General features: G+C 45.2%; 1 protein-coding gene and 1 long non-coding RNA gene across 2 annotated transcripts; one reads left to right on the forward strand and one right to left on the reverse strand.

Annotated features, from left to right (window-relative positions):
• Nucleotides 1–1,034: 1,034 nt before the first annotated feature.
• Nucleotides 1,035–7,052, reverse strand: LOC115655702. The gene is made up of 3 exons (XR_004001480.1): nucleotides 7,041–7,052; nucleotides 6,228–6,237; nucleotides 1,035–1,112 (listed from the first exon to the last, which is right to left on the reverse strand). It is a non-coding gene; the product is annotated as an uncharacterized LOC115655702 (long non-coding RNA).
• LOC115655701 (complement factor H-related protein 2-like) lies at nucleotides 3,474–24,234 on the forward strand. Its single transcript, XM_030571406.1, has 7 exons — nucleotides 3,474–3,531; nucleotides 4,801–4,962; nucleotides 14,342–14,494; nucleotides 15,932–16,108; nucleotides 20,215–20,403; nucleotides 21,775–21,957; nucleotides 24,041–24,234. The coding sequence occupies exons 1-7, from the start codon at nucleotides 3,474–3,476 to the stop codon at nucleotides 24,232–24,234; spliced, it is 1,116 nt and encodes a 371-aa protein (XP_030427266.1).
• The last annotated feature ends 2,603 nt before the right edge of the window (nucleotides 24,235–26,837 follow it).

Below are 26,837 nucleotides of genomic sequence, written 5' to 3' on the forward strand. Positions count from 1 at the left end.
CCACATCACAGAAACACTAGCCAAGGAACCAATACCTGTAACAAACCTTGTTGCCTACTCTGTCCCCATATCTAGTCTAGCAACATCATCAGAGGGCCCAGCCACACCATCAGGGACTCATTCACCTGCACATCTACTAATGTGATATATGCCATCATGTGCCAGCAATGCCCCTCTGCCACGTACATTGGCCAAACCGGATGAAGAATACATAAAAGAATAAATGGACACAAGTCAGACATCAGGAATAGTAACATACAAAAGCCAGTAGGAGAATACTTCAATCTTCCTGGACATTCTATAACAGATTTAAATGTAGCCATACTTGAACAAAAAAATGTCAGAAACAGACTTCAAAGAGAAACTGTAGAACTAAAATTCATTTGCAAATTTAACACCATTAAATTGGGCCTGAATAGGGTCTGGGGTGGCTGGCTCACTATAAAAGCAACTTTACCTCTTCTGGAATTGACATCCCCTCATCATTTATTGGGCGTGGACTACATCCAAGGCTCAATGGTTTAAGCATTGGCTTGCTAAACCCACGGTTGTGAGTTCAATCCTTAAGGGGGGCATTTAGGGAACTAGGGTTAAAATCTGTCAGGGGGTTGGACTAGATGACCTCCTGAGGTCTCTTCCAACCCTGATATTCTATGATCTGAACTGACTCTGTCAACACTGGTTCTCTACTTGTGAGGTAACTCGCTTTTCTCTGTGTCAGTATAATAATGCCTGCATCTTTAGTTTTCACTCCATGCATCTGAAGGAGTAGGTTTTTTACCCACAAAAGTTTATGCCCAAATAAATCTGTTAGTTTTTAAGGTGCCACCAGACTCCTTGGGTTTTTTTATTAGCTAGATTAACACTTATTCTAAACTGGACACTATCAAATTAGGCCTGAATAAAGACTGGGAGTGGATGACTCACTACAAAATGTAATTTTCCCTCTGCTAATACTCACAACTTCTTGTCAACTATTGGAAGTGGGCCACCTTGATTGCATTGGCCTCATTAACACTACAAAAGTAATTTTCCCTCTCTTGGTATTCACCCCTTCTTGTCAACTGTTGAGAATAGGCCACTTCTACCTTAAATGAATTGGCTCGTTAGTACTCCCACATGGTAAGGCAACTCCCATCCTTTCATGTGCTAGAATATCTATGCTTCTTACTGTCTTTTTCACTCCATGCATCTGATGAGGTGGGTTTTAGTCCACAAAAGTTTATTCCCAAATAAATTTGTTAGTCACTAAGGTGCCATAAGGACTCCTTGTTGTTTTTACTTATTCCAGTGTCCAGTGAAGTCAAAAGGAAATCTTTCCATCAATGAACATTAGATTGGGCACATATAATCCTACATGCTTCAGGGCACAAATCCAACTATAGGGGGTTGGAAAGAAATGTCACCTATGGGCAAATTATTCTGTAATTGCCCTTTATGAGATTTCTTAAATCTTCCCCCTGAAGCACTGAGCACTGCCAGGAATAGTATGTTATGCTAGCTAGACTATTCGTCAAATCATGCATGACAACTCCTAATCTCCTTTTGGAAACCACGTTATTGTTTCTGCTCACCAATTCGATGACAAACATTTCAGGAGGCGGTTAATGAGTAACAAATAGCAAAAACTAACAAAACACATATCAAGTGAATTTCATAACCATTTGTGTTCCAACTTGTAAAGCTTGAAGAATTTTAAGATGTTTTCACAAATAGACACTTCCTTTCTGAATGTTTGTTAACAAAAATGTAACAATACACATTCAACAGCAAATATGAACTCCGATTTTATTTGAGAAAGTATTAATGAATCAGCTTTCAAAAACACTTGCCTGGCTTTAAATATTTCACAAGCGTGACTATTTCACAAAAAGCAATTAAGAGCCAGTTTTTAAAGGTATTTAGGCATCTAACTGCTTTTGGTTTCAGTGGGACTTAGGTCTAAAATATTCAGATACATTCCTACTTGAATACTCCAGAGCACATAGGCACTCAAGTCCCATTGAAACCAAAAAAGAACTAGGCACCTAAATATCTTTGCAATCTGGCCTTAAGCCTTGACTGTTATAAGAAATCCAGACTCCACTAAAATCAATTGAAAAACTCTCATTAACCTCCTTGGGTCCAGAATTTTACGCTATTTCCATTTCCTTCCCCACTCTATCAACCTCCTTCTCCTCTCTCCCACTATTTAAAAAAAAATTATAATACCAGTGGCCATGGGAAAAATCAGGCTGAAAGATGAAGGTGAGCCTCCATCCTGGACTGAACCCAGACTCCCACTAGGTATAGGGTAGTATCCCTTTAAAGACTTTGTGAGCTCTGTAGTGCAGCTCACTTTATTATCTTTTAGAAGCTACCAGAATTCAGTCAGAACATCAGTATCTTTGTAGTTAGGCCCTGTATGCTGTTATATTATTGGGGATTTGGGATCCCCGCTCTGCTTGCGTGCTTTCTTCATGCTGTTTCTGGTTGAGTAAAGGATAACAGTCCCAACCCACGATCTCAGTATCAAATTGCCCTGTAGCCTGTTTTAAAAAACTGTTCAAGTAACTGACAAAAAATTACTTGCTCAACAGGTGGTAACCTCCTAATGAAGGCACAAGATGATTGCACTCTACATGTCTGGAAATACTTCAGGGTGGTCTTAAGACAGAAGATTGCCTAATAAGTACAGGTTTCACTATATATAGTTAGGCGCATTGAATATTTTAATCATTTTTAGTGCACAGTACAGAAAATCTAGGATACATGAATGACAGTAAAGCTCAGCAATATCATTTCAGTGCCCAACAAAGTAAACCAAGGACTTTGGAGGCTACTGAACTATTGCACTTGGCTCTGGATATTGCTGTCAACAAATGCTTTTGGAGACTGAATATTAATCTCCTCCACCACCTCACCTTAAATATTAAGGTACAGAGAGAGAATTTAAGTGAGTTTTATGAAGAATACAGTCCAAATTATTGTAAGTGCTTCTTTTACATTACATTGAATTTCTCTCCACTTAGTTGGCATGGTCTAAAACCCATTAAAATCAACAGGATCTGCCATTGCCTTCAACAAGCATTATATCGGGGCAGTGGGATCTATTATTGTATTCATCCTTGTTCAGATCAGTCTTTTTCAGATACCATAATACTTAGATTTAAAACCTGTCCTAGCTCCTAGAAACCTTACTGAGCTGAAGCCTATACAGCTGGATGGCAGTCAGTTGGCTCACTTGTTCAAGGAAACATGTGGGAGGGGAATTACTGGACAATATTGATCTTTTTGAACAACTAAGATTGCCTTTTAAATTAAAATTTGCATACATTTGTGATGCAATATTGACAGAGTGTGGGGCCCAGCAGTGAAGGGATTATGACCAAGAGGTCAGCCATTAAAAGACTTTGTTAAGGACAGAGTCCAGGGCACAGCACTACACTACACCAGCACTTTAAAATTGCAGGCCAAACTTTTGAGGCATAGAGATGACGCAGCTTGGATATACTGCCATTCTGATATTATGGGCGTGCTCCACTGCATTAGGTAAGATGTTAAGATACAAACAAAATATAGACTTGTAAAAAGACCATGTGAGAGAACTGAAAGGAAAAGATTTTGAGCACATACCACTACCTAGGCCTATTGGGGCAGGAAAAGCTGATGGTGACTTAGTAGTACAACTGAAGGGCAAGGTAAAGCAGTGACATGCTTCAAGGGGAGAGCCTGTTTTGAAGATGCTAACGGAGTACCTGTCATTTTGTATGTGTAACAGCTATACAGAAAATTCTTCTTCTCCAAATTTAGCTGTTAGTTTATACCAGCTGAATATGCCAGAAATGCACAATTCTTTGCATCACTGCTGCTCCCTTTCCATAATATTTCACATAGATTAAGCATCAGTAAGTTATTGTGACATGGTCTTGACATGCTCATCTCACCCAGTTCCACCAACCACAGAAGAGTTCTATTCATTAGGGCTGGGTGAAATCATTCAACCAAAACTGCTTCCAGTGAAATTTGCAGGTTTAGCAACTCTCCAACATTTCATAAATTTGTGTTGATTTTGCCAAATTGTTTCAATAAAAAAACCTTTAACATTCTCAAAAAAATTAAATCATTTCTCTGGACTTTTTTTGTTATAATTTTTTATTCTAAAAAAAAAAGAAAACCTTGTTTCAAATTTTTCTTGCATTTCACTTTAAAAATTAGAAGGGTTACAAAATGCTCAAAATTGAAATGAAACATTTTGTTCAACCCAAAACAATTTTGTGATATTTTTATTTGCTGCAAATTTGGGGGGGGGGACATTTTTAGCTCAATCTAAAACATTTTTCTTCAATTTTTTTTTGTCACCGAGATCAAAAATCCATTATTTGCCTTAGCTCTAGTGTTCATACAGCAACTTGTCTGCTACCACAACTGGTGTGTGTTTGTCCATATGTTCCATGTTTGCATTAGTGCATTTTGGGAAAATCAGGACAGCAAGCAGGATTCATTAGCAATGGTGACAGCTCAATTTAAAAAAAGTCATATTATATGAACTGCTTTGCCTATTATTATGTCTTAAGTAACTTTCGTTAGTAATTCCAGTGTTAGTTACCCATGAGAGTGTTTTCATTTTAAACCTTTACTAGGAGAGTTTTCATTTCGTTTCACCCAGAAGATGTTCCTCATCTTTTCCAAATGGCTCCAACCAAGTATAAATCCTTTTTCATTCTCTTTAAATGTATTATGTATATCAGCAGAATATACAACCAGAGATTTCAGATTATACATAGTATGTCTGAGTTTATGTATTTACTTTGCTTTCAGCTATTTCATGTGGTAACATAGAAAATGGGAGGGTAAAGCCAAGTTTCTTCTTCCAGAGAAGAAAAAGAACATTTGAATGTAATGCCGGGTATATAGCAGAAAATGACAACAACAGAATTGAGTGTACTTCTTCAGGATGGGCTCCTGTACCCAGATGCATTCGTAAGTGAGCTTTAAATAAGGTTAACTTCTTCTATATTGTCCTTCAAAGAGAGAGATACGTTGCAGTTTTTATAGTACAAGGTGTACTGAACTACTTACCCACTGTACATGGGCCGTATGCTGCTTATTTACTTTCATTATATACCCCAGTCTTGGAACAAAGCAGTCACAAAGGGCACTCAGTGAAGTCCCTTTTCCAGAATTCTCAGCAAACCACCAATGCCAAGTCCCCAGGAAGCAACTCTGCAACACAGATCAGCTGTAATTACAGAGATGAAGGTAGAGGGCAAATTCTCTTACTGTTTTCCACAACTCCCCCGCCAAATCATCTGCATCATGAAAATGAAGAACAATATACAGTAAAAGTTTTGTTATCTGGCATGTTGAGAGAATGGGAGGTGCCAGTTAATCAAAAATTCAGGTTAACTAAGCGCTATACTTACCAATGGAATACCAATTTTCAAAGAATTAGAATACAATAAAATGGATAAAGTATAGTAGTAGTAGTACTGTACTGTAGAAAGCTTGGCTTCTTGAAGCACTTAAGTATACAGGTAAAGTTTTCTCTACAGTAGTTATCTTATGACACTATATATCACTATGGGCAGCACATAGTGTACACCCAGATCACTAAAAATACACTTAATACTAAAACTATACTGAACATAATTTAATCTTTGATGATTCAGAAGGCACTTCAGGATCTTGCAGTGCCTCAGGGTCATCATTATCAACATCAATTATCATTGTAGATATAGAAGGTGTAGAAGATTGGGTTGAATCTATAATGACCATTTGACACACCCTGGAAGCTGCTTTATTGAATAATTATCCGGGAATGGGAAACCGCGGCCAATGGGAGCATCAAGGGAGGTACCCACAGGCAAAGGCAGCACGCAGAGCCTTCTTCCCCCTCCCCCCGTCCCTCAGGGGCCTTAGGGACATGGCACTGGCTGCTTTCAGGAGCAATATGAGGCCAAGGCAGGCAGGGAGCTTGCACTGGCCCCTGTGGGTGCCAGTGCCACCCCGACACCACTCCAGGTAAGCAGTGCCAGGCCAGAGCCCACACCCCAACCCCCTCCTGCACCACAACCGCCTGCCCTGAATCTCCTCCTACACTCCTCCCTGTACCCCTATCCTGAGCCCCCTCCTGCACCCAACTCTCTGCCCTGAGCCCTCGGTCACACTCCTCCTGCACCCCAACCCCCTGCCGAGTCCCCTCCAACACTCCTCCCTGCAGCCCTATCCTGATCCCCCTCCTGCACGCCCCACCCCCTCCTGCATCCCTTTCCCTGAGACCCCTCATGCACCCCGTCTCTTCTCCAATCCCTTTCCCTGAACCCCTTCCTGCACACTGCACCTCCTCCCACACCCTAATCCCCTGCCCTAGTCCTACATTCATGTCCCTGCATGCAATTTCCCCACTCAGATGTGGCCCTCGGGCCAAAAAGTTTGCCCACCCCTTGCTTACAGCCTTATCAGCAAATGGTGGATTCCACATCCATATGGAAGCATTCCCTGATACAGCAATTTCATAACTTTATAACATCAGCCAAAACTCATAAATTATCCAACCCACTTCTCCAAATTGTCACAATACCTATTACAGAGTGACCAAAACTGATACAGTAATGATAGCAGAACATTATATGCACTCAGTACATATGTGATTCTTTGAATATCGTTACACTTCATTTTGTATGACTTTACATTACATTTACATTGTTATGCCATACAGGTCTCTTAACCGATTTTGATGCCTTTTAGGGATAATGCAATATATGTGTACGCTAATAATATCACAAACACAATCTAAAAGAAAACTTAGGACTACACAAAATGTACAAAATTAGACAAAATAGTGCTATTATAAAAATAAAACTAATATAGCACCTACATTTTGGTGATTAGTTTGTAGAATGGATTAAACAAAACAAAATATTGAATGAAATTTTCAAAGCCAGTGAGGGGATTTAGCCACATCATTCCCATTAATTTATGGGACGTTTATACTGCTAAAACCTGTCTAGATTTGAAAATCTTAACCATAGACTTTAAATGAAAAAAAAGACGGTTACTCACCTTTGTAACTGTTGTTCTTCGAGATGTGTTGCTCATATCCATTCCAGTTAGGTGTACGCGCCGCGCGTGCACATTCGTCGGAAAACTTTTACCCTAGCAACTCAGTGGGCCGGCAGGTCGCCCCCTAGAGTGGCGCCACCATGGCGCTCCATATATACTCCTGCCGGCCCACCCGCTCCTCAGTTCCTTCTTGCCGGCTACTCCGACAGTGGGGAAGGAGGGCGGGTGCGGAATGGATATGAGCAACACATCTCGAAGAACAACAGTTACAAAGGTGAGTAACCGTCTTTTCTTCTTCGAGTGATTGCTCATATCCATTCCAGTTAGGTGAATCCCAAGCCTTACAAAGGCGGTGGGGTCGGAGTGAAATGTGGCAGAATAAAACTGCCGAGCCAGAGGCTACAGCCTCTCTTGACTGCTGAACCAGGGCATACTGCGAAGCAAAGGTAAGGACCGAGGACCAATGGAGCTTCGCGACAGGTCTCGTGGGTAGAAACACGAGCCAGCAAGGCGGCAGATGAAGCCTGAGCCCTGGTAGAATGCACGGTGATGTGGCTTGGGGAACTATGAGCCAAATCATAACAAGTGGGGATGTCCGCCATCACCCAAGATGAGATCCTCTGAGAGGAAAACAAGCAAGCCCTCCCTTTGGCCCGCTACCGGGGCAGAGCTGGGGCGCCTTAGGCAATGATTCTGTCAGCACAATATAATGCGAGCACTCCACAGATGTCCAAGGAGTGCAACGGTTATGCCCATTGCGTTGGGTAACATGAAAGGCCAAAACACTTTAGGGAGGAAAGCCGGGTGCGGTCATAACTGCACCTTGTCTTTGTGGAACCTTCGTAAGAGCTCTGATCTCAGAGACCCGTCTGGCCAAGACTAGGTTGAGGTCCCAGGGCGGGGCTGGGCGGTGCACCCGAGGGTGCAAGCGCTCCAAGCCCTTGAGGGACCTCGAACCCATAGAGCGTGGGACACTGAACGTCCATCTTAGCCTGCTGGAAGGTAGGGATGGCTGCTGAGAGTATCCTCAGCGATGATACCGCCAGATCCTGCCGCTGAAGGCCAGAGGCAGGCCAAATAGAGGGGATCGAGACCTCAGCAGGAGCAAGATCGAGCGTACTGCAGCTATAAAGGAAACGCTTCCACCTGGCTCGGTACGTTGACCAGGTGGAAGGCTGCCTGTCACCCCGACTCAGGTACGCAGGAGCCACCGTGAGGCGAAGAGGCTGCAGGTCCGAGTGACGAAGCCTGTCATTGCCCTGAGTGATGAGGTCTGGGCTGACAGGCCGAGCAACGTGGTATGTCAGTGCTGCCTGGACCACTCTGGAGTGATCATGATGATGCACGCTCTGCCCCTGCGGAGTTTGAGCAGGACGTAACGAACCAGTGGGAACAGTGGGAAGGCATAATGCAGTTGGCCGTTCCACGGCATCAGGAATGCGTCCCAGATCGATTCCGAGGAGAGACCTTGGAAGGAGCAGAACACCTGGCATTTCCTGCTCTCGCGGTGAGCGAACAGGTCTGTGTGAGGAACCATCTCCACTTCCGGAAAGCGGGACGCCTCACATGGGGCAGAGTGATCACTCGTAAGGCAGGAAAAGCCTGCCGAGTCAAAGAGTTAAGACGTTCCGAACGCCTGGGAGAAAGGACGTCGCCAGCTCCATCGAGTGGGCCATGCAAAAGACCCGGAAATGGATGGCCTCCTGACAAAAAAGGGGGAAGGACTATGTCCCCCCTGAATACTTATGAAGCACCTGGCCATTGTGTTGGCTGTAAACACCGAGATACAACGGCCTCGCAGCTGCCGCTGGAACCCCTGGCATGCCAGGCGGACTACTCTCATTTTTGGGGCATTAATGAGGAATGCCAGCTCCCTAGAAGACCGAAGGCCTTAAGCTCGGAGGTGACCATGAGCACTCGAGCAGAGAGAGGATGCGTCCGCCGTCAGGGGCAGTGAGGGCTGGGGCGGATGAAACCGCATCCCTGTCCACACCAAGGAGGGAGTTAGCCACCACTCTAGGGAGCCTAAGGCGTTCGAGGGAACGGTGACTACCATGACCACTGGCTCCCTGTCCAAGCGGTACGCCGAGGTGGGCCGGACTTGGAGAGGACGGAGGCGGAGCTTGGCGTGTTTGGTTACAAACTTGCGGCAACCATGGACCCAGGAGACTGAGACAAGAACGAGCTGAGGTCGTTGGGAAAGCCTTCAGACCTCAGATGATTGTTGCCATCGCCTAAAACCGCAGTTGTGATAAGCAGGCTCCGGCTAGGTAGGAGACCAAGATCGCCCCTAGGAAGCCCAACCTCTGCGTGGGAACCAGAGTGGATTGCTCTATAGTAATCATCAGGCCTTGAGCTGTGAATAAGACCGTGACGATGCCCACGGGCTGAGTGGTTTGTGTCTCAGAGTCTCCTCGGATAAGCGGATCGTCCCAATACGGAAAACCGCATATCCGACATAGCTACGGTAGGCGGCGACTATGGCCGTAAACCGGGAGTATTCACCGCTGGCTATAAAGCGGAGGCATCTCCCGTGCAGAGGGAAGATGGCATTGCGAAAGTACGCGTCCTTCCTATCCAGGGCGGCATAGTAGCCCCCAGGAGGCAAGGATGGAATAATGGTTCCCAGGGATACCATGTAGAACTTCAACCTTATCCCAAACCGGTTGAGTCCATGCAGGACCAGGGAGGTCTGAGACCTGTGTTCGAGTGGGGGACTAGGGCATAACGGGAGTAAAACCCCTAGCCCCTTTCGTCCGCTGAAGGGGGACAGGGCTGGAGCAATTTAAAGGTGGTACCTATGCTCCATCGTGCGCAGGACCCAGCGATCTGAAAGTAACTGGGGCCATGCCAGGAGAAAGCGGGATCAGGATCCCGTCCTGCGACTGGTACACCGCCCTCCGGCGAACCTTGGAAGGTCCGTCTTTTGTCCCAGTGGTAATTGCGAGGGACCTTGACTTTGGCTTTTTAGGGGGCCTGACTTTTGTCTGCGACCACCTTGGCCTTGCCGTTCTCCAGAGTTCTGCCTCTGGCTAGGCACAGAGTATGGCGGCTGGGGCCATAAAGGCCTGCGTTTGGTCGCTGGCGTATACATGCTGAGACGCATTAGGACCCTATTGTCCAGCAGGCTTCGCAGTCTGGGGCTGTCTCTGCCGCGAAGATGCCTTTACCAACAAAGGGTAAATTCTTTCCCCCGTCCTCCAAGACGGCAGCGAACTCCAGGTGGGAGGTTCGAGGGAGAAACTCCTCCACCCAGGTGCTATAATTATCGCAGCTAAGCAAGGCTTGTTGCTTTGCTACCCAGAGGTGCAGGGCCCCTGCAGAGTACACCTTGCATTCGCCAAGGCTCTTTCTGCTTCGGGGCTGGCGCCCGCTGGCCATCATATCAGGATCGTGGTCCTGAGCATAAAATCTGCGCATATGAGATGACACGGAGGCGTGTCCGGACGGCCATGGAGGTACGAAAGAAGGCACGGGCCGAGTCTCTGACTCACTCGGACCTTGCCCAACTCGGCACCGGGGACCGGCATCGGGAGGTGTATCGGTACCTGGAACGAGATCCAGACCCGCAACCAGAACGGTGTTGGGAGGTCGACCGAGATCTCGAGGCTCGGAGAAGAGCTACAGGAGTCAAGGTACCTGCCCCGGTGCCAGATGTCGGAACGGTGCCGATAGCGGGTCGGCGAACAGGATACCGACCGGTGCAGCGAGTGTGACCAGTACCGAGGAAAACAGCACCGGGACTGCCAGTGGTGTCCGGCGTGCCGAGAGGGCTTGGAGTGTCTGCGGGACCGTGATCATGAACGGTGCCGCTCTGCTGTACTGACAGGGGACAATCCCTTGAAGAGACTGTATTACCCGTACCGGCGGTGCCCGGGTCAGGCAACACTGACTCTGTCATGGCACTGAGCGCCCTCGCCGTTGGTAACATCTCCGGCGCGCAGGGAACAGCAGGCTCAACCACAGAGCGTACTGGGGAGCTGTCAGGCACCGGATTCGACGGCCCTCGTGGGGCCGGGATCCACGGTACCGAGGTCATCCACGGTACCGAGGTCATCCACGGTACCGGTAGGTGCCGGTGCCGGGCGAACCGAGCTAGATAAGCTGTCTGGCTGCGGTGCCGTCAGCACTGAAGCAGCGGGAGTAATACGCTCAACTACGGAGCGTGCCGGGGAGCCGTCGGGCACCGGATTCGATAGCCCTTGTGGGACTGGAATCGACGGTGCCGATGTTGTCGGTGCCTCAGAGGCTTCGGTTGGCATGGAAGCAGCCGGAGCAGGAGCTCAACCACGGCGCGTGCCGGGGAGCCGTCAGGCACCGGATTCTACGGCCCTTGCGGGACCGGGATCGACGGTGCCGACGTCATCGGTGCCGCAGCAGGTGTCGGTGCCGGGCGATCCGACTTAGACCAGCCCTCTGGCCGCGGTGCCGTTGGCACGGAAGCAGCCGGAGCATTAGCTCGACCACGGCGCGTGCCGGGGAGCCGTCAGGCACCGGATACTACGGCCCTTGTGGGACCGGGATCGACGGTGCCGACGTCATCGGTGCCGCAGCAGGTGTCGGTGCCGGGCGATCCGACGTAGACGAGCTCTCTGGCTGCGGTGCCGTTGGCACGGAAGCAGCAGGAGCAATACGCTCAACCACGGCGCGTGCCGGGGAGCCGTCAGGCACCGGATTCTACGGCCCTTGTGGGACCGGGATCGACGGTGCCGACGCCATCGGTGCCGCAGCAGGTGTCGGTGCCGGGTGATCCGACGTAGACGAGGCCTCTGGCTGCGGTGCCGCTGGCACGGAGCAGCAGGAGCAATACGCTCAACCACGGCGCGTGCCGGGGAGCTGTCAGGCACCGGATTCTACGGCCCTTGTGGGACCGGGATCGACGGTGCCGACATCATCGGTGCCGCAGCAGGTGTCGGTGCCGGGCGATCCGACGTAGACGAGCCCTCTGGCTGCGGTGCCGCTGGCACGGAAGCAGCAGGAGCAATACGCTCAACCACGGCGCGTGCCGGGGAGCCGTCAGGCACCGGATTCTACGGCCCTTGTGGGACCGGGATCAACGGTGACGACGTCATCGGTGCCGTAGCAGGTGTCGGCGCCGGGCGATCCGACTTAGACGAGCTCTCTGGCTGCGGTGCCGCTGGCACGGAAGCAGCAGGAGCAATACGCTCAACCACGGCGCGTGCCGGGGAGCCGTCAGGCACCGGATTCTACGGCCCTCATGGGACCGGGATCGACGGTGCCGACGTCGTCGGTGCCGGGCGAGCCATCTTAGACGAGCTGTCTAGCTGTGGTGCAGCTGGCACAGAAGCAGCAGAAGCAGTAAGCTCTACCACGGCGCGAGCCGGGGAGCTGCCAGGCACCGGATTCCATGGTCCTGGGGGACTGGAATCGACGGAGCCGAAGACATCGGTGCCTCTGCAGGTGACGGTGCCGGATAACGCAACTTAGGCGAGCTCTCTGGCTGCGATGCAGGTGGCACGGAAGCAGCGGGAGCAGGGGGCTCAACCACGGCGCGTGCCGGGGAGCCGCCAGGCACCAGCAGGAATCGTAGACTCTCTCGACCTCGGAAGAAGGGAGCGGTGCCGAGTCGACATCGGTGCCGGCGACGGTCGGTGCCGAAAGGCCTTGGTGGTACCGGCGGGGTCCGGTGCCGAGGAGGCGCTTCTGCCCGCCGCTTGAACATCGCTCGGCGCCCAAGGTGGAGGGGTAAGTGAAAGTCCCGCACCTTTTGTTCTCGGCTTAAAAGCCTTGCAAATGGGGCACTTATCTGTCAAGTGTGATTCCCTGAGGCACTTCAAACAGGAGTCATGTAGATCTCTCTTCGGCCGCGGCTTCTGGCAAGCCGGGCCCCTTTTAAAACCCGGTGAGCCATGCATGGCTCCGGCACTGGGCTCATGGAAGGGGCTACTTCCTGAACCCCGCTAACTAAACTAACCATGTTAGCAAAGAAAACACGTATAACCATACAAATATATATATAAAAGTGTTATAACTGCATAATTATATACGAGAAAACGAGTAGCTAGGGAAGTGGAGGTCAGCTAAGCCGCGCTCCACTGTTCCAACGACCGACACGGGCGGTAAGAAGGAACTGAGGAGCGGGTGGGCCGGCAGGAGTATATATGGAGCGCCATGGTGGCGCCACTCTAGGGGGCGACCTGCCGGCCCACTGAGTTGCTAGGGTAAAAGTTTTCCGACGAATGTGCACGCGCGGCGCGTACACCTAACTGGAATGGATATGAGCAATCACTCGAAGAAGAACAATGTATTTTAGAATGCTATTGTCATTGTATTTAACTTTAAGTACTACAGGTAATGTGCAGCATTACCGCATCTAGCATTATTGAACACATTCAATCCTAATCGGACAAAATAAACTTGAATAAATCAAGCAACAACTATAGAGAAGAGAGCTCCATCTCTTCATTTTATCAGTATTATTGTTTATTATTTGTATTGCAATAGCCCCACTCAGAATCGGGGCTGTTTTATGCTAGGCACTGTACTGTAGAAATGTGTAGAAGCATAACAAACTCTAATAATTTAATGTATTTGGTAGTTACATTTGGATGCTCTTCTTGTTTTAAAAGGGAATTTGCTCATTAGTGAGAGTTTTCACTTTGCCTTCACTTAGTCAAGCCAAAGTTACAAGACACAGATAACGTCCAGTTTATGCTATAAATTGCAACCATGGTCGTACTCAGTTTAGAGCGCAACTATGTTTTAATCAAGGACCCTGACAATAGGTGTATTTTAAGAGTCAACAGAATTTTTGTCAGCTCATGTTTCCAGTACTTTCATATGAACTCTAAGTAACTTTGATTTTCTGTCAGTGACTTAATTAGATCTAGAGTATCTGGAATAATGTTTTCAGAAACAGCCAGATAGTTAAAGCCTAAGTCCCAATTTCAAAGTGACTTTGACACCTCAGATCCTAACTACCACTGAAAGCCAGTGAGACTCTGGGTCCTGAGTATGTAAGTCACTGTAGAAAGTCCAAGTGCTTCAAAAAGTTTTAACCCTGTTCAAAAAATGCTTAAAGTTTTCAAAAAAAAAATTAGTGACACTTCAAAAAATTTTATTTAAACTTATCATAAAATCACAAGTTTTTTCACAAAGTATTTTGTGCTTTTTGAGAAAACAGATGTCAAATATTTATTTTTCTAAATTGACCACCTCTACTAATGATGCAGTGCTAACTATTATGGTAGTACAATATGTTGTGTACAATATACCATGTATTCCTGTATATTATCTGCAATAGTCTTTTTGATTATGTTGTTCTGTTTTTGTTCAGCAATACAATGTGGAAGGATAGAAAATGGGAAAATAGTGGACAAAGTTGAAGAAAAAACCACCTTTCGATGTGATCATGGATATAAATCTGAAAATGGAATTAATGAAACTACCTGTACCGCTGAAGGCTGGTCTCCAGTACCTATATGTATTGGTAAGAAAAAGCTTTCATTTAAGATTAACTTCTGCTAGTTCTTTTCCCCCCAGACACATTGTGTTTATTTGAAAAACTATCAAGTGTTTTAATAATCAATCAAGCAGTTGTATAAATAATGTGGAATGTAATGTGTTCTTAAAACAGATACCAAACTCTCCAGTTTGGTAATACAAAACCATGTAAGATTTCTCACAGCACCTAAAATGAAGGAGAACCAGAGCTCGAATCCTAAAGAAAAAAGTGCCAGAACACACAATTTCAACAGCAAGAATATCTTATAATAGTAATGTACATTTCTATTGCACACCTGAAAGATATTCTTCATTGTCTACCCAAATACGATATCAGTTTGCTGCTTGTTCTGTCTCTTCGGGTATCTTTTTCCATGATTTTGTGTCTTCTGCTGATCGATGCTTTGCGAGTCACTTCTTCACATATGGACAAGCCAGGCCATCACACACTTTGACACCCTTTTTCTGACAGCATTATATATTTATGAAGTAGACAATTTATCATGTGTCTTTTCAATAAACTGACTCTGGCAAAAAGCTGGAATTAGCACTCTAATGAAAATTCCAATATTTTAGCATGAATAATCATTGGTTTCCTTTTCAATTATCAGAAATACTGGAATGCTATTCCGCCTCCCCCAAGAAAAGGGTTAGAATGGTGTTCTGGATCAACACAAGTGCTGAGGAGGACTTACCTCTCTAAGCAATTATCCCAAACTGAGAGGCAAGAAGGCATTCTTCCTACCTTAAAATATAGCTGCTATTCATTCAGAGCCTGATCCTGTACTCACTGAAGTCAGTGTCAAAGCTCTCACTGACTGTAATGGTGCTGGATCTGGGCCTTAGAAATATAAGAAAGTGTGGTGATAGGGAAAGCTTATAAGGAACATGACCCTTATAAGGAATATTCAAAGATAATGTACTGTGATGTAAATTAGATCACCATATCCTAGCTTAAACTTGTGTGTAGATCCCCTTACACCTATTCTCATCACTTAATGATGTATCAACTTTAAGGTCAAGACATTAATTGCAAACAGAAACAATATTACTTCTTTTCTTATGTCAATTAACTGGAGCTTGTTATGACGTACTTCAGTGAAAATAATGTTCTAACACAGGAAATGCGAGGAGCAGTGTTTCTTCAAGTTACCCATTGAACATTCATGAAGCTCTCACACATCAGACTTTTATTTTAATCCATTTTGATGAATGAAATATCCCCCATTAATTATTTGTTTTATTCTAGCCACAGAGACCCCAGTCAAGATCAGGGCCTCATTGTGTTTCTACAGCATCTAACATAAGAGACAATTTTTACCCCAAAGAACTTAACACATAAAATTGATGTAACACTGTTGCTTCTTCAATTCTGTTCCCCCTCAACCACCATCAGTAATAGATTAACACGTGTATGTTACAGTTCAAGAGTGTTCGCATCCACCTGACATCGATTTGGCAGAAATTGTCAGTGGGGAGAAAGCAGAATATCAGGAGGGTGATGTTGTTCAGTACAGGTGCTACCCAGGATATACTTTGGCAGGATCTGAAAGGATAACATGCAATGGAGAAAAATGGACACCTCCACCAAAGTGCTTCGGTAGGATAATGTTTTGGTTCTTAATTCGTTGGACTAAAGTAAGTGGGGCATAATGTTAGAGAGCTTATTCCTTCACTCTCATACTACTCTGGTCCTTCTCGCATGAACAGAAAGCAACAATACCCGAAGTCCGAAGGTGCAAACAATTCGATGTTTATTGGGCTGAACTTCCAAGGAAGCTTAAATCCAAGTTCCTTTTTCCTTATTTTCAAATCCCAACTTACTTCCTGTTTGCCCCTAATTTATATAGTAGTGGTCCCCAACGTGGTGCCCGCAGGCACCATGGTGTCCTCTGGGGCATTTATGTGTGCCCGCCTGGTGCCCAGCAGGGGAGAGAAGCTACGGCCCTGCCCCTGCCGGGGACAGAGAACTCAGGCTGTGGGCGCAGTGTTCTCTGTTCCTGGCAGGTGCGGGGCCTGCCTAGTGCCTCACAGGGGAGAGAAGCTGTGTCCCCGTGTCTGCCAGGGACAGAGAGCTCTGGGGCTGCAGGTGCCGGTGTTCTCCGTCCCCGGAAGGCGCCTGACCCGCCTAGTGCCCAGCAGGGGAGAGAATCCGGGCCCCCGCGCCTGCTGGGGACAGAGTACTCCGGGGCTGCGGGCTCCAGTGTTCTCTGTCCTCGCGGCTTCTTTCTTCTCTCTGGATTCATATATTATGTAATATTTATTATGTTTTTTGTATTATTTAATGTACAAATACAAAATAAGCCTTGAAAAATTGTTGATGCCCACCACACTCTTCTGAAAACATGAATGTGCTACTGGTCACAAAAAGGTTGGGGACTATGGTTATATAGTAATATTCTTAGCTATACCTTAACCAATTATTCTACTAAAAGTTACCTAACGAATCCTAACATACTGTAACATGATTAGCTAACCAATTATATCCCCTCACCTTAATTAGTTTACATCCAGCAAAATTAATTATACAGCAGACAGAAACAATCACAGAACCAGACAGAGACCATACAAATAAACATACGAAACAATATAGAAGTGAGGATTTCACAACTACATCTATACAGACATAAGGGCTTTACAATTCTACAGACATAAGTGTTCTCCAGGTGTGTCTATTGATAAGTGAGTTCTTACCAGACAGAAAACGATCAAATTAAATTTCCTTTTACATGTTTTAGGCTCTTTCCTTTCTCTGGAGGTGATAGATCAAATCACCTTCCTAATAGCCCCAGATTGCCTTATTTCGATATGACTGAACAAGGGCTTAGACTGTCACAGTGAGGGTACGTCTACACTACGGGATTATTCCGATTTTACATAAACCGGTTTTGTAAAACAGATTTTATAAAGTCGAGTGCACGCGGCCACACTAAGCACATTAATTCGGCGGTGTGCATCCACGGTCCGAGGCTAGCGTCGATTTCCGGAGCTTTGCACTGTGGGTAGCTATTCTGTAGCTATCCCATAGTTCCCGCAGTCTCCCCCACTCCTTGGAATTCTGGGTTGAGATCCTCATGCCTGATGGGGCAAAAATCATTGTTGCGGGTGGATCTGGGTAAATGTCATCACTCATTCCTTCCTCCAGGAAAACAACAGCAGACAATCATTTCGCGCCCTTTTTCCCTGGATTGCCCTGGCAGACGCCATAGCATGGCAACCATGGAGCCTGTTCAGTTTTTTGTTTTTTGTTGGTTTTTTTTACTGTTACCGTATGTGTACTGGATGCCGCTAACAGAGGCGTTACTGCCGTGCTACACAGCAGCATTTGTTTGCTTTTGCATGATAGCAGAGATGGTTATCAGTCTTTCTGTACTGTCTGCTGCTGTCATGGGTACCCCTGGCTGAGGTTGGCCGGGGCGTAAAGGCAAAACTGGGAATGATGCCCCGAGTCAATCCCTCCTTTATGGTTTTTAAAAGTAGAGTCAGTCCTGCCTAGAATATGGGGCAAGTGTACTAGAGAACCAGTGTATCAGAAAGCACTGCTGCTCCGTGTCAGATCCAGCAGAAATGATGAGCTACATGCCATTCACGGGGGGTGCCCCTGCAACAACCCCACCCGTTGCTTCCCTCCTCCCCCAACCTTCCTGGGCTACCATGGCAGTGTCCCCCCCATTTGTGTCATGAAGTTATAAAGAATGCAGGAATAAGAAACAGTGCCTTGTTAGAGAGCTAAAATGAGGGGAAGGCAGCATCCCGCTGCTATGACAGTCCAGGCAGGACATTAAGCGGTGCGGAGGAGAGGAGCCCAGCATTCCTCTGCTATGATAGTCCAGGCAGTACAGAATCTTTTCTTTACACAGGAAAGGGAGCCCCCAGTTGCTATGATGAAGACGGTTACCAGCCGTTCTGTACGATCTACTGGGAATTGTTATCCTGGCATCCCCGACCAGCCTCACCTGAGGCCAGCTAGGAGCACTCATGGGCTAATGGTGACGACAGATAGCAGTCATACTGTGCCATCTGCCACCAGGGAGGGGAGAGGAGTAGATATGGCTCTTCATTGCTGCAGCATCGCGTCTACCACCAGCATTCAGTAGACATAGGGTGACATTGAAAAAAGTCAAGAAATGATTTCTTTTCCTTCCCTTTCCTTTCACTGGGGGGAAGGGGGTACATTGACAAGCTATACTCTGAAACACCTCGGATAATGTGTTTGACCCTACAGGCATTTAGAGCTCAGCCAAGAATGCAAATGCTTTTCGGAGACTGCTGGGGACTGTGGGATAGCTGGAGTCCTCAGTACCCTGCTTCTTCCCTCCCTCCCTCCATGAGCGTCCATTTGATTCTTTGGCATTCCGTTACGCTTGTCACGCAGCACTGTGTAGCCTGGAGATTTTTTTCAAACGCTTTGGCATTTCGTCTTCTATAACAGAGCTCTGATAGAACAGATTTTTCTCCCCATACAGCGATCAGATCCAGTATCTCCCGTACGGTCCATGCTGGACCTCTTTTTGGAGTTGGGACTGCATCGCCACCAGTGCTGATCAGAGCTCCACGCTGGGCAAACAGGAAATGTAATTCAAAAGTTCGCGGGGCTTTTTCTGTTTACCTGGCCATTGCATCCAAGTTCAGATTGCTGTCCAGAGCAGTCACAGTGGTGCACTGTAGGATACCGCCCAGAGGCCAATACCGTCGATTTGCAGCCACACTAACCCTAATCCGATATGGTAATACCGATTTTAGCGCTACTCCTCTCGTCGGGGAGGAGTACAGAAACTGATTTAAAGAGCCCTTAATATCGATATAAAGGGCCTCGTAGTGTGGACGGGTACAGTGTTAAATCGGTTTAACACTGCTAAAATCAGTTTAAATGCGTAGTGTAGACCAGGCCTAAGAGAAGACCCTTACACAGATAGACAATGATTTTGATGCTTTCTTTTATACCTCTATAACTAATTGAGTGATAAGAATACACCTAAATTCTTAAAGTATAGGCCTTCGCAGGCAGGCTTGAATATCTATATCCTAACAAACAACATCCCTCTCTTATCTCATAGTATTATTTAATGATGAATACTATTCTATGGGTGGCTACTTAATGTTTCCAGAACTCCCATAATTTCTGATCCTGCTCCCATACAATGCCATGGCAAAATTACCATTGACTTCATTGGTATTAAAGGATCAAGTCCAAAATGAGACTTACAGGAGCATCATACACTATCTAATTTAAGGTAGAGCTGAATACTGATCCGTGAACAGGACTATCTAGTTAATAGATAGCAAATGGCAGATTATCTGGTAGGGATAGAGTAGATAACAGCATCCTATTGGCTTTGCTTAACAATAATTATATTAGCATACCTTTCACACATCCCTTAACAACAGGAACTTACTGTCCCCATTACAAGAATGGAGAAACTGGAGCAATGAAATTAAGGAAATTGCCAAACCACACAGCAAGTTAATGGTAGAGGTGAGACTTGAACACAGGAGTTCTGATTGAGAGTTCCATGATCTAACAACTAATACAAATCACTTTTGAAAGTATGGTAGTTCATTTTTTCTTTAAGTGTCATTCGTTCTCTCTGTGGTAAACAAAAAGGGAAGATGACTCTGGAGGTGTGGAATCTGCAGCACTGTTAATGTGGGAGGAGATATTTAAACTTTTAATCTTTTTGTGTGTTGCTCTTTTTTTACTTAAAGCTCCATGTATTATCACAAGGCAGCAATTAGAAACAAAAAAATTGCTTCTGTCTAATGGCCGAAGACGTACAGTATTGATTCAAAGTGACCAAACAATGGAATTTCTTTGTGGTGAACATTCTGACCTTAAAATCCCCTACTTCATCAAGTGTGTAGATGGGCACATGGATTTACCAACTTGTGTATCAGGTAAATGTATTTAGTTCTATATCCATTCTTTTCCTTAAATATGTTTGAGCAATGAGGAGAGGAGCGTACGTGTAATGGGTTAATGTTGGTTCCGGGCAGAGTTAAGCAAATCAGTCTTCCTTTCAGATTTATTTGGGACTTGGTAATTCAGGACTTCCTGAGAAAATAACCTTATTCGTGTTTCTATTTAATTAAGCAGATAGCTTTAAAAACTCTGGCACCAGCCAAGCTGGTCCAGTGAAACACTGACAAAGGTAAACATGGTCAGCGAGACCACTTCTTTCAAAAACATTCATGTTTCCTTTTACAGAGACAAAAAGTTTTATCTAATAGACAGAAATGGGGGGAGGGTTTCAACAGTAATTCAACAGTCCAGCTCTGAAACCCATAGAAAATGCCTTGATGTTCTCTACCCGGGAATAACCTGCTTAACGGAGAGTTTCAACCTGGACTTTCCTGGCAATCCTTTCATTTGAAGGGTGGCAGGGTTTTGCCATTCTTGGAAGTAGCCAGGGTTTAGTATCCCACAGCCTGAAGATCTTAGGCTACCTGCCAGAGGCCAGGCATAATGTCCTATTCCTCACACTGGTTCAGTGTCAGGCAAGCAGGGTTCAGACTCATAACAACATACATTGTTTACTATGGAAAATTTAGCTCAGATGCAATGTTTTATCTTCTGTGAGATCCTGATGTTTCACCCAAAGTTTCCATGTGTAAAGATGTGATGCACCCAAGGCCCCATAGAAGCTCAGATGGGATTATAGCGCAAGCTCATCCTAAGTGATCTGGGAACTACTTGTCTAGGACTGAATATAGCAAGCCTTGCACCTTAGAACAGTGTAATTCCTTAAATCACTTCCCATGTCTGCTCAAGGCCACCAAATACAGGAGAAAAAAAAACATTTTTTGTGGTTACATGCATTTTTGTAAAGCTGGCAGCTGAGGTAACTGCAAGGAAGGAGGGAATTGTCTGGCATCATCCTGGACCAATTAGATCAGCAAGCTAGACCCATCATGTAGATTATGTGCACAAAGATGAAAGGATTAAGAGTGCAGATTATGCTTATTAATGACAAATTCAATGCAGCTTATTCCATAATTTCCAAAATAAAGGAACTTATGACCATAGATGTTATATAAATGTGTGTTGGAGTAACATTTAGGATCTTATTTAATGTATACCAGTATAATCTTGGCCCATGGCTAAACTATTGATTTCAGTGAGAGCTAGTTTAGGCCTGAGAAGACAAAACATTCAGAGCATTGTGACCAATGAATACTTTTGCCATCAGGATGCTACATATAGAATAGCAAAGCCAAAAGAACATTTGTATCTGTAACAAAATCATAACCACAGATATTTTCATTTAGGAACTGGGGAAAAGTGTGGCCGGCCACCTACTATTGAGAACGGAGACATAACTACTTTATCCCTAAAAGAGTATGCATTTGGATCTTCGGTAGAATACAGATGCCAGCATTATTACATAATAGAAGGAGACCGGAAATCATACTGTTACAATGGAATCTGGACAAAAGTACCAGTTTGTTTGGGTAAGAAAAATATTCAGTAGTAAAAAGTTTTCAATTTATAACTAAATTAATTTTATAAACCATGATCTCCTGGCTACTATTTTGTCATTTCTTTTTCATGAAGCTGACATTTATTTTCAAAGCTGTCACTGCCTGACTTGTTTTTTTGTTTTTTGTTTTTTTTTTTTACACTACAGGTGACGTAGATTTAACAGCATAATTAACTAAAGTTGATCAAAGTCTGGGGAAATATTTCTCTGAAAATGTTTACAAACATATCTCCCTATTTTTCTATTTAAAAATGATTCAATGGTAATTTTCAAACCAGCTTTATGATTAACTAAAAAGGAAAGGACAGAGTGAAGTTAATTGGATTAAACCATATTTGCTCCTACCTAAGGCAAAGAGCCAGAACATTATATAGCCAAATATCCAGCATCAAGGAGTCCACCTACCATTCTAACCAGATTAACATCCACATCTGACTATCAATTTGATTCTGGTAGTTGATGGGATGGTTCTAAGCAACATCATGAACCAAGCTTGAGAGAGTAAAAATTTCTTTTTAAAATACACTTGTGAGAAATGTGCCACCCCTTGTGGATAAGGGTGGGAAAAAGTAAAAGGAGTTAAGAACATTGACAAACTGGGAGGAATAAAGAAGTTGCAAGGTGCAGCCAGTTACAAAGTGGACACTTTAGGTTATGCCAAATGAAAAGGACTAGTCCTCGAAACAGTATGTTGGGGGAAAAGGTTCCAATAAGAGGCCAAATTCATACCAGCAGAGTTAGTAAGGGTCAGGCTATCATGAAGGAATGGGTTATTGCTCTGCTTGCACGCTGCCTCTGTATCCAATGGTGTATTACATTCATAGTGCTGCAGACGGAATAAACTGTAGCTACAAAGTTTTCAGCAGCTCCATGTGTGATACTTCTCACCAGCGAGAAAAAATTGTTGATTTCCCCCCATAGTGGCAGTAGGAATGAGGAAGTAAGAACTTACTTGCCACAGATCTGGGAAGTAAGAGGGCCTGGGGATACCTGAGGCAGCTGGCATGCTACTGGAGCTGGTAGGGGGTGGGGTTGCTATGGAATGGAGACTGAAAGAGGGATTAGTGATGGAAGTTGGGGTGCGGGTGCGGAAGTCTAGCCAGGCAGGGGTGGGGAAGCAAGGGTGGATCAGTGGGAGCTGGGGGGAGAGCCAGGAAAAAGGGTGGTTGAGGATATAGAGTAACCTCTAGAATATAGGAAGCCCGTCACCTTGGAGCAGTGTAATTCCTTAATCACTTCTCTTGCCTTCTCAAGACAGCTATGTACAGGAGGAAAGAAAAAAAACAACATTTTTTGTGGTTACCTGCATTTTTGTAAAACTGGCAGCTTCCTTCATTTTGCCCCTTTCTCAAAACCGTCCCTCCTCTGCCCCTCCGTAACTGCTGTCACCTCTACCTCTGCCTCCCTGGGGATTCCACATGACTTCATCCAACAGAGAGGCCACTTGAATTACCTCAAAATTAGGCATTGCAGCATCACCCACTACTTGGGAAGAACACTTGCAGCTGCCTGCCCACAACCCAGTTGAATGGGCTTGACATCTCACAGGACACTGAACAGCTCCTGAACAAACTCTACCTACCTCAGAGCTTGGTTTAGTTAACACTTTTTTCAAATACATTTTATTTGGAATTGTTCCTAATTTCTATTTTTTGCTAGGTAAAGGCATTAAATTAATTGTAAATAGAAAACATTCCATTAGTTTCATGCTTTTATTGTCTTACTGCTTCATCACTAAAAGGAATGCTACCCTCTTCCTGCAAATAGTCTAAAAACAGTGACATTACCCATTACTTCAGATTCAGGACACACTAACCATCTGTAGTAGGTGACTTTCAGAAAGTGGAAAAAACAGTTTGCTTTTTCCTAGGACTAAAGTTCCTTACTTGAAATCACATTTACATCATGTACTGAAGCCAACGAGCTTCAACGAGAGTCACAGAGGCCACAATGGCCCTTAATTATTTTATCATGGGATCCCCATCAGTATCATTGCAGGATTTTTCCATTTGGATTTCTATAACATTCCAATAATATTTTTGTTGTTGTTACAGAGCCATGTGTTATCACGCAAGAAGATATGAGATCACGCAACATAGATCTAAAGGGGGAGTCAGCTCAAAAACGCTATGTGTCACATGGAGATTTTGTAGAGTTTAAGTGTAGATCCAGTTGGTTTCAAAACTCTTCAAATAATTATAGAGTGCAGTGCAATGCGGGCCAAATACCTTATCCCCAATGCACTTAGAGATGGGTGAACGTAGGAGACTTCACCACATGTGAATGGCAAGTACCCTTTATTATTATGCTTATCAGTGGTCCCTCTGAAATGGATCCCCAGGGTTTTATCATTCAAACAAGAACTACCACCAGATAGCAGTCACTCCAGGAATGGTATAAGCAACAATTAATGTTAACTAATGCTATAGTGACACTTTTGGGTGTGCCGCTTTTTAGGAGTAATGCCTCCATAAATAATCACAGCCAAGATGGTGGCAGACATAAGCCGTCCTCAAGTAGATCAAACAAAAGAATATAAAATTCCAGAGACACTTTAAAATGAACTGCAAAGAAAACAAAATTGGGGTTTGTGCTCTTTCTTGCTTCTTTATGGTGGCTAAAAGCAGTGTAAAAACTAGATTTTTGTCCCTCTTCCTTGGATATTGCACTAGAAATTGAGACCTAGTTTAAAATGGAAGACTAAGATGATTGGAAAATAAGCGTAATTGTGACATCACAAGAACCAAGCGTGAAAATTAAGCAAATAAAACAGGATGTGATTTTTAGTCAGACTGTAATTTTTGTGTTTTGTTTTTGTTAACTGTTTAATTTCAGTTACCAAGATCTCATGCCCCTACAAGTAAGTATGTTAGAGTGTACAATAAATGTGCTCTGAGACCTCGCAGTCGTCCTCCATTAAAATCAGGGAAGTCCATATGCCTGGTATTTCTAAGATAAAAACAAAGAAGGTAATTAAAAAGTTTCTGAAAGGACTCTTCTTGTTTACACTTTCTTGCTACTTTATAAAGAAACAAAACAGGGCTTAAGCTAATTTTTAAAAAAAATGCAGGTCACCTTTAAAAAATATGCTTTCTGTTCTCTCATACATTCACTGGTATCTTCTAAACCCTGCTTAGCCTCCAACAGTTATCTCCCATATTCCTCAGGAGGAGTGATGGCCACTCTGAAATGGATGGCCACTCTGAAATGGACCTCCACCTCAGTTTTATCAAACATTACCCACTTCTGTTGCTTGAGGTAGAGTATCACTTCACCAGAATTATATAAAATCCACTCATACTGCCACCGGCCCATCCACTACAGGCTGTATATGCTACATACACCAAATCTGGCAAGCAAGCTAGCAAGAAAGCAAACAAACCTTATATGAGAGAATATCAAGCAGATGTCCAAATGGTCAGAGTATCCTAGCTGGCCATGAATTCACACTTCCCTACACCTTCCCAATCAAGAAGCACAAATAAACCAAAATTGTCTTGTCATACCGATTGTGACAGACCCAGTCCAGTGGAGTACAGGAGTCTGGTAGAGGGCAAATATACTGGTCACTGGATGAGTAGTTTTCTGTTCCCCGAGTGACCACAGCAGGGGCTGCACTAGAGTAATCAAGAACTTGCTAGAATCAATTAGGGCAGACAGGCTGATTAGATCACCTGCAGCCAATCAAGGCAGGCTAATCAGGGCACCTGGGTTTTAAAAGAGGCTAACTCCAGTCAGGCAAGGAGGAGCCAGAGGAGAGGAAGTGCGTGTGAGGAGCTGGGAGCAAGAGGCACAAGGAGCTGAGAGTGAGAGGATGCGCTGCTGGAGGACTAAGGAGTACAAGCGTTATCAGACACCAGGAGGAAGATCCTGTGGTAAGGATAAAGAAGGTGTTTGGAGGAGGTCAAAGGGAAGTAACCCAGGGAGTTGTAGCTGTCACGCAGCTGTTACAAGAGCCACTATAGACAGCTGCAATCCACAGGGCCCTGGGCTGGACCCTGGAGTAGACGGCGGGCCCGGGTTCCCCCCAAACTTCCCAACTCCTGTTCAGACACAAGAGGAGTTGATCCAGACTGTGGGGAAGATCACTGAGGTGAGCAAATCTGCCAATAAGTGCAGGACCCACCAAGGTAGAGGAGGAACTTTGTCACAACTGGTATTAGGGATGGGATTTGGTGTGCACGGTGTGGCAGAAGAAGGAGGGTGATTTTTTTAAAAAAAAAAAAGTAGAGGGTTTATTTTTATTTTTTTTTCACCACAATGGATGACTTAGTATGAGCATTGATATAAGCTACTGCGACCCAGCAGGAGGCTACCCATGTCCAGACAGCTGCCCAACAGGAGGCAGTGCGGTTGCAGCAAGAGACTAATCGCCTGCCGATGGACCAGGCTTCTCAAGACCAGGCTATGATGCGGGAACTGGTAAGCCAGGTAAAGACCTTTACAGAGCTGAACCGTGGCCATAATAGGACGCAGATCCTATGGGCCAGCTATTGGCTGCAGAAAATGATGCTGGAGGATGATGTAGAGGCATACCTTCTGTCCTTTGAAAGGACAGTCCTATGGAAGGCCTGGCCTCAAGATCAGTGGTCTGGCATCCTTGCCCCATTCCTGTGTGGGGAGGCCCAGAAGGCTTACTTTCATCTGCCTGCAGAGGCTGCAGCAGACTACCCCCAGCTGAAAGCAGAGATCCTGGCCAGATCTGGGGTAACGACCGCAGTATGGGCCCAACGGTATCACAAGTGGAGGTACCAAGAAAACAAAACCCCGCGGTCTCAATCGTATCACCTCATCCATCTCGCACTAAAGTGGTTGTGAATGGAGTCCTGGAGTCTGGAAGAGAGATACTAA

Source organism: Gopherus evgoodei, chromosome 8 (assembly GCF_007399415.2).
Source record: "Gopherus evgoodei ecotype Sinaloan lineage chromosome 8, rGopEvg1_v1.p, whole genome shotgun sequence".
In the NCBI taxonomy this organism is placed as follows: Eukaryota; Metazoa; Chordata; order Testudines; family Testudinidae; genus Gopherus; species Gopherus evgoodei.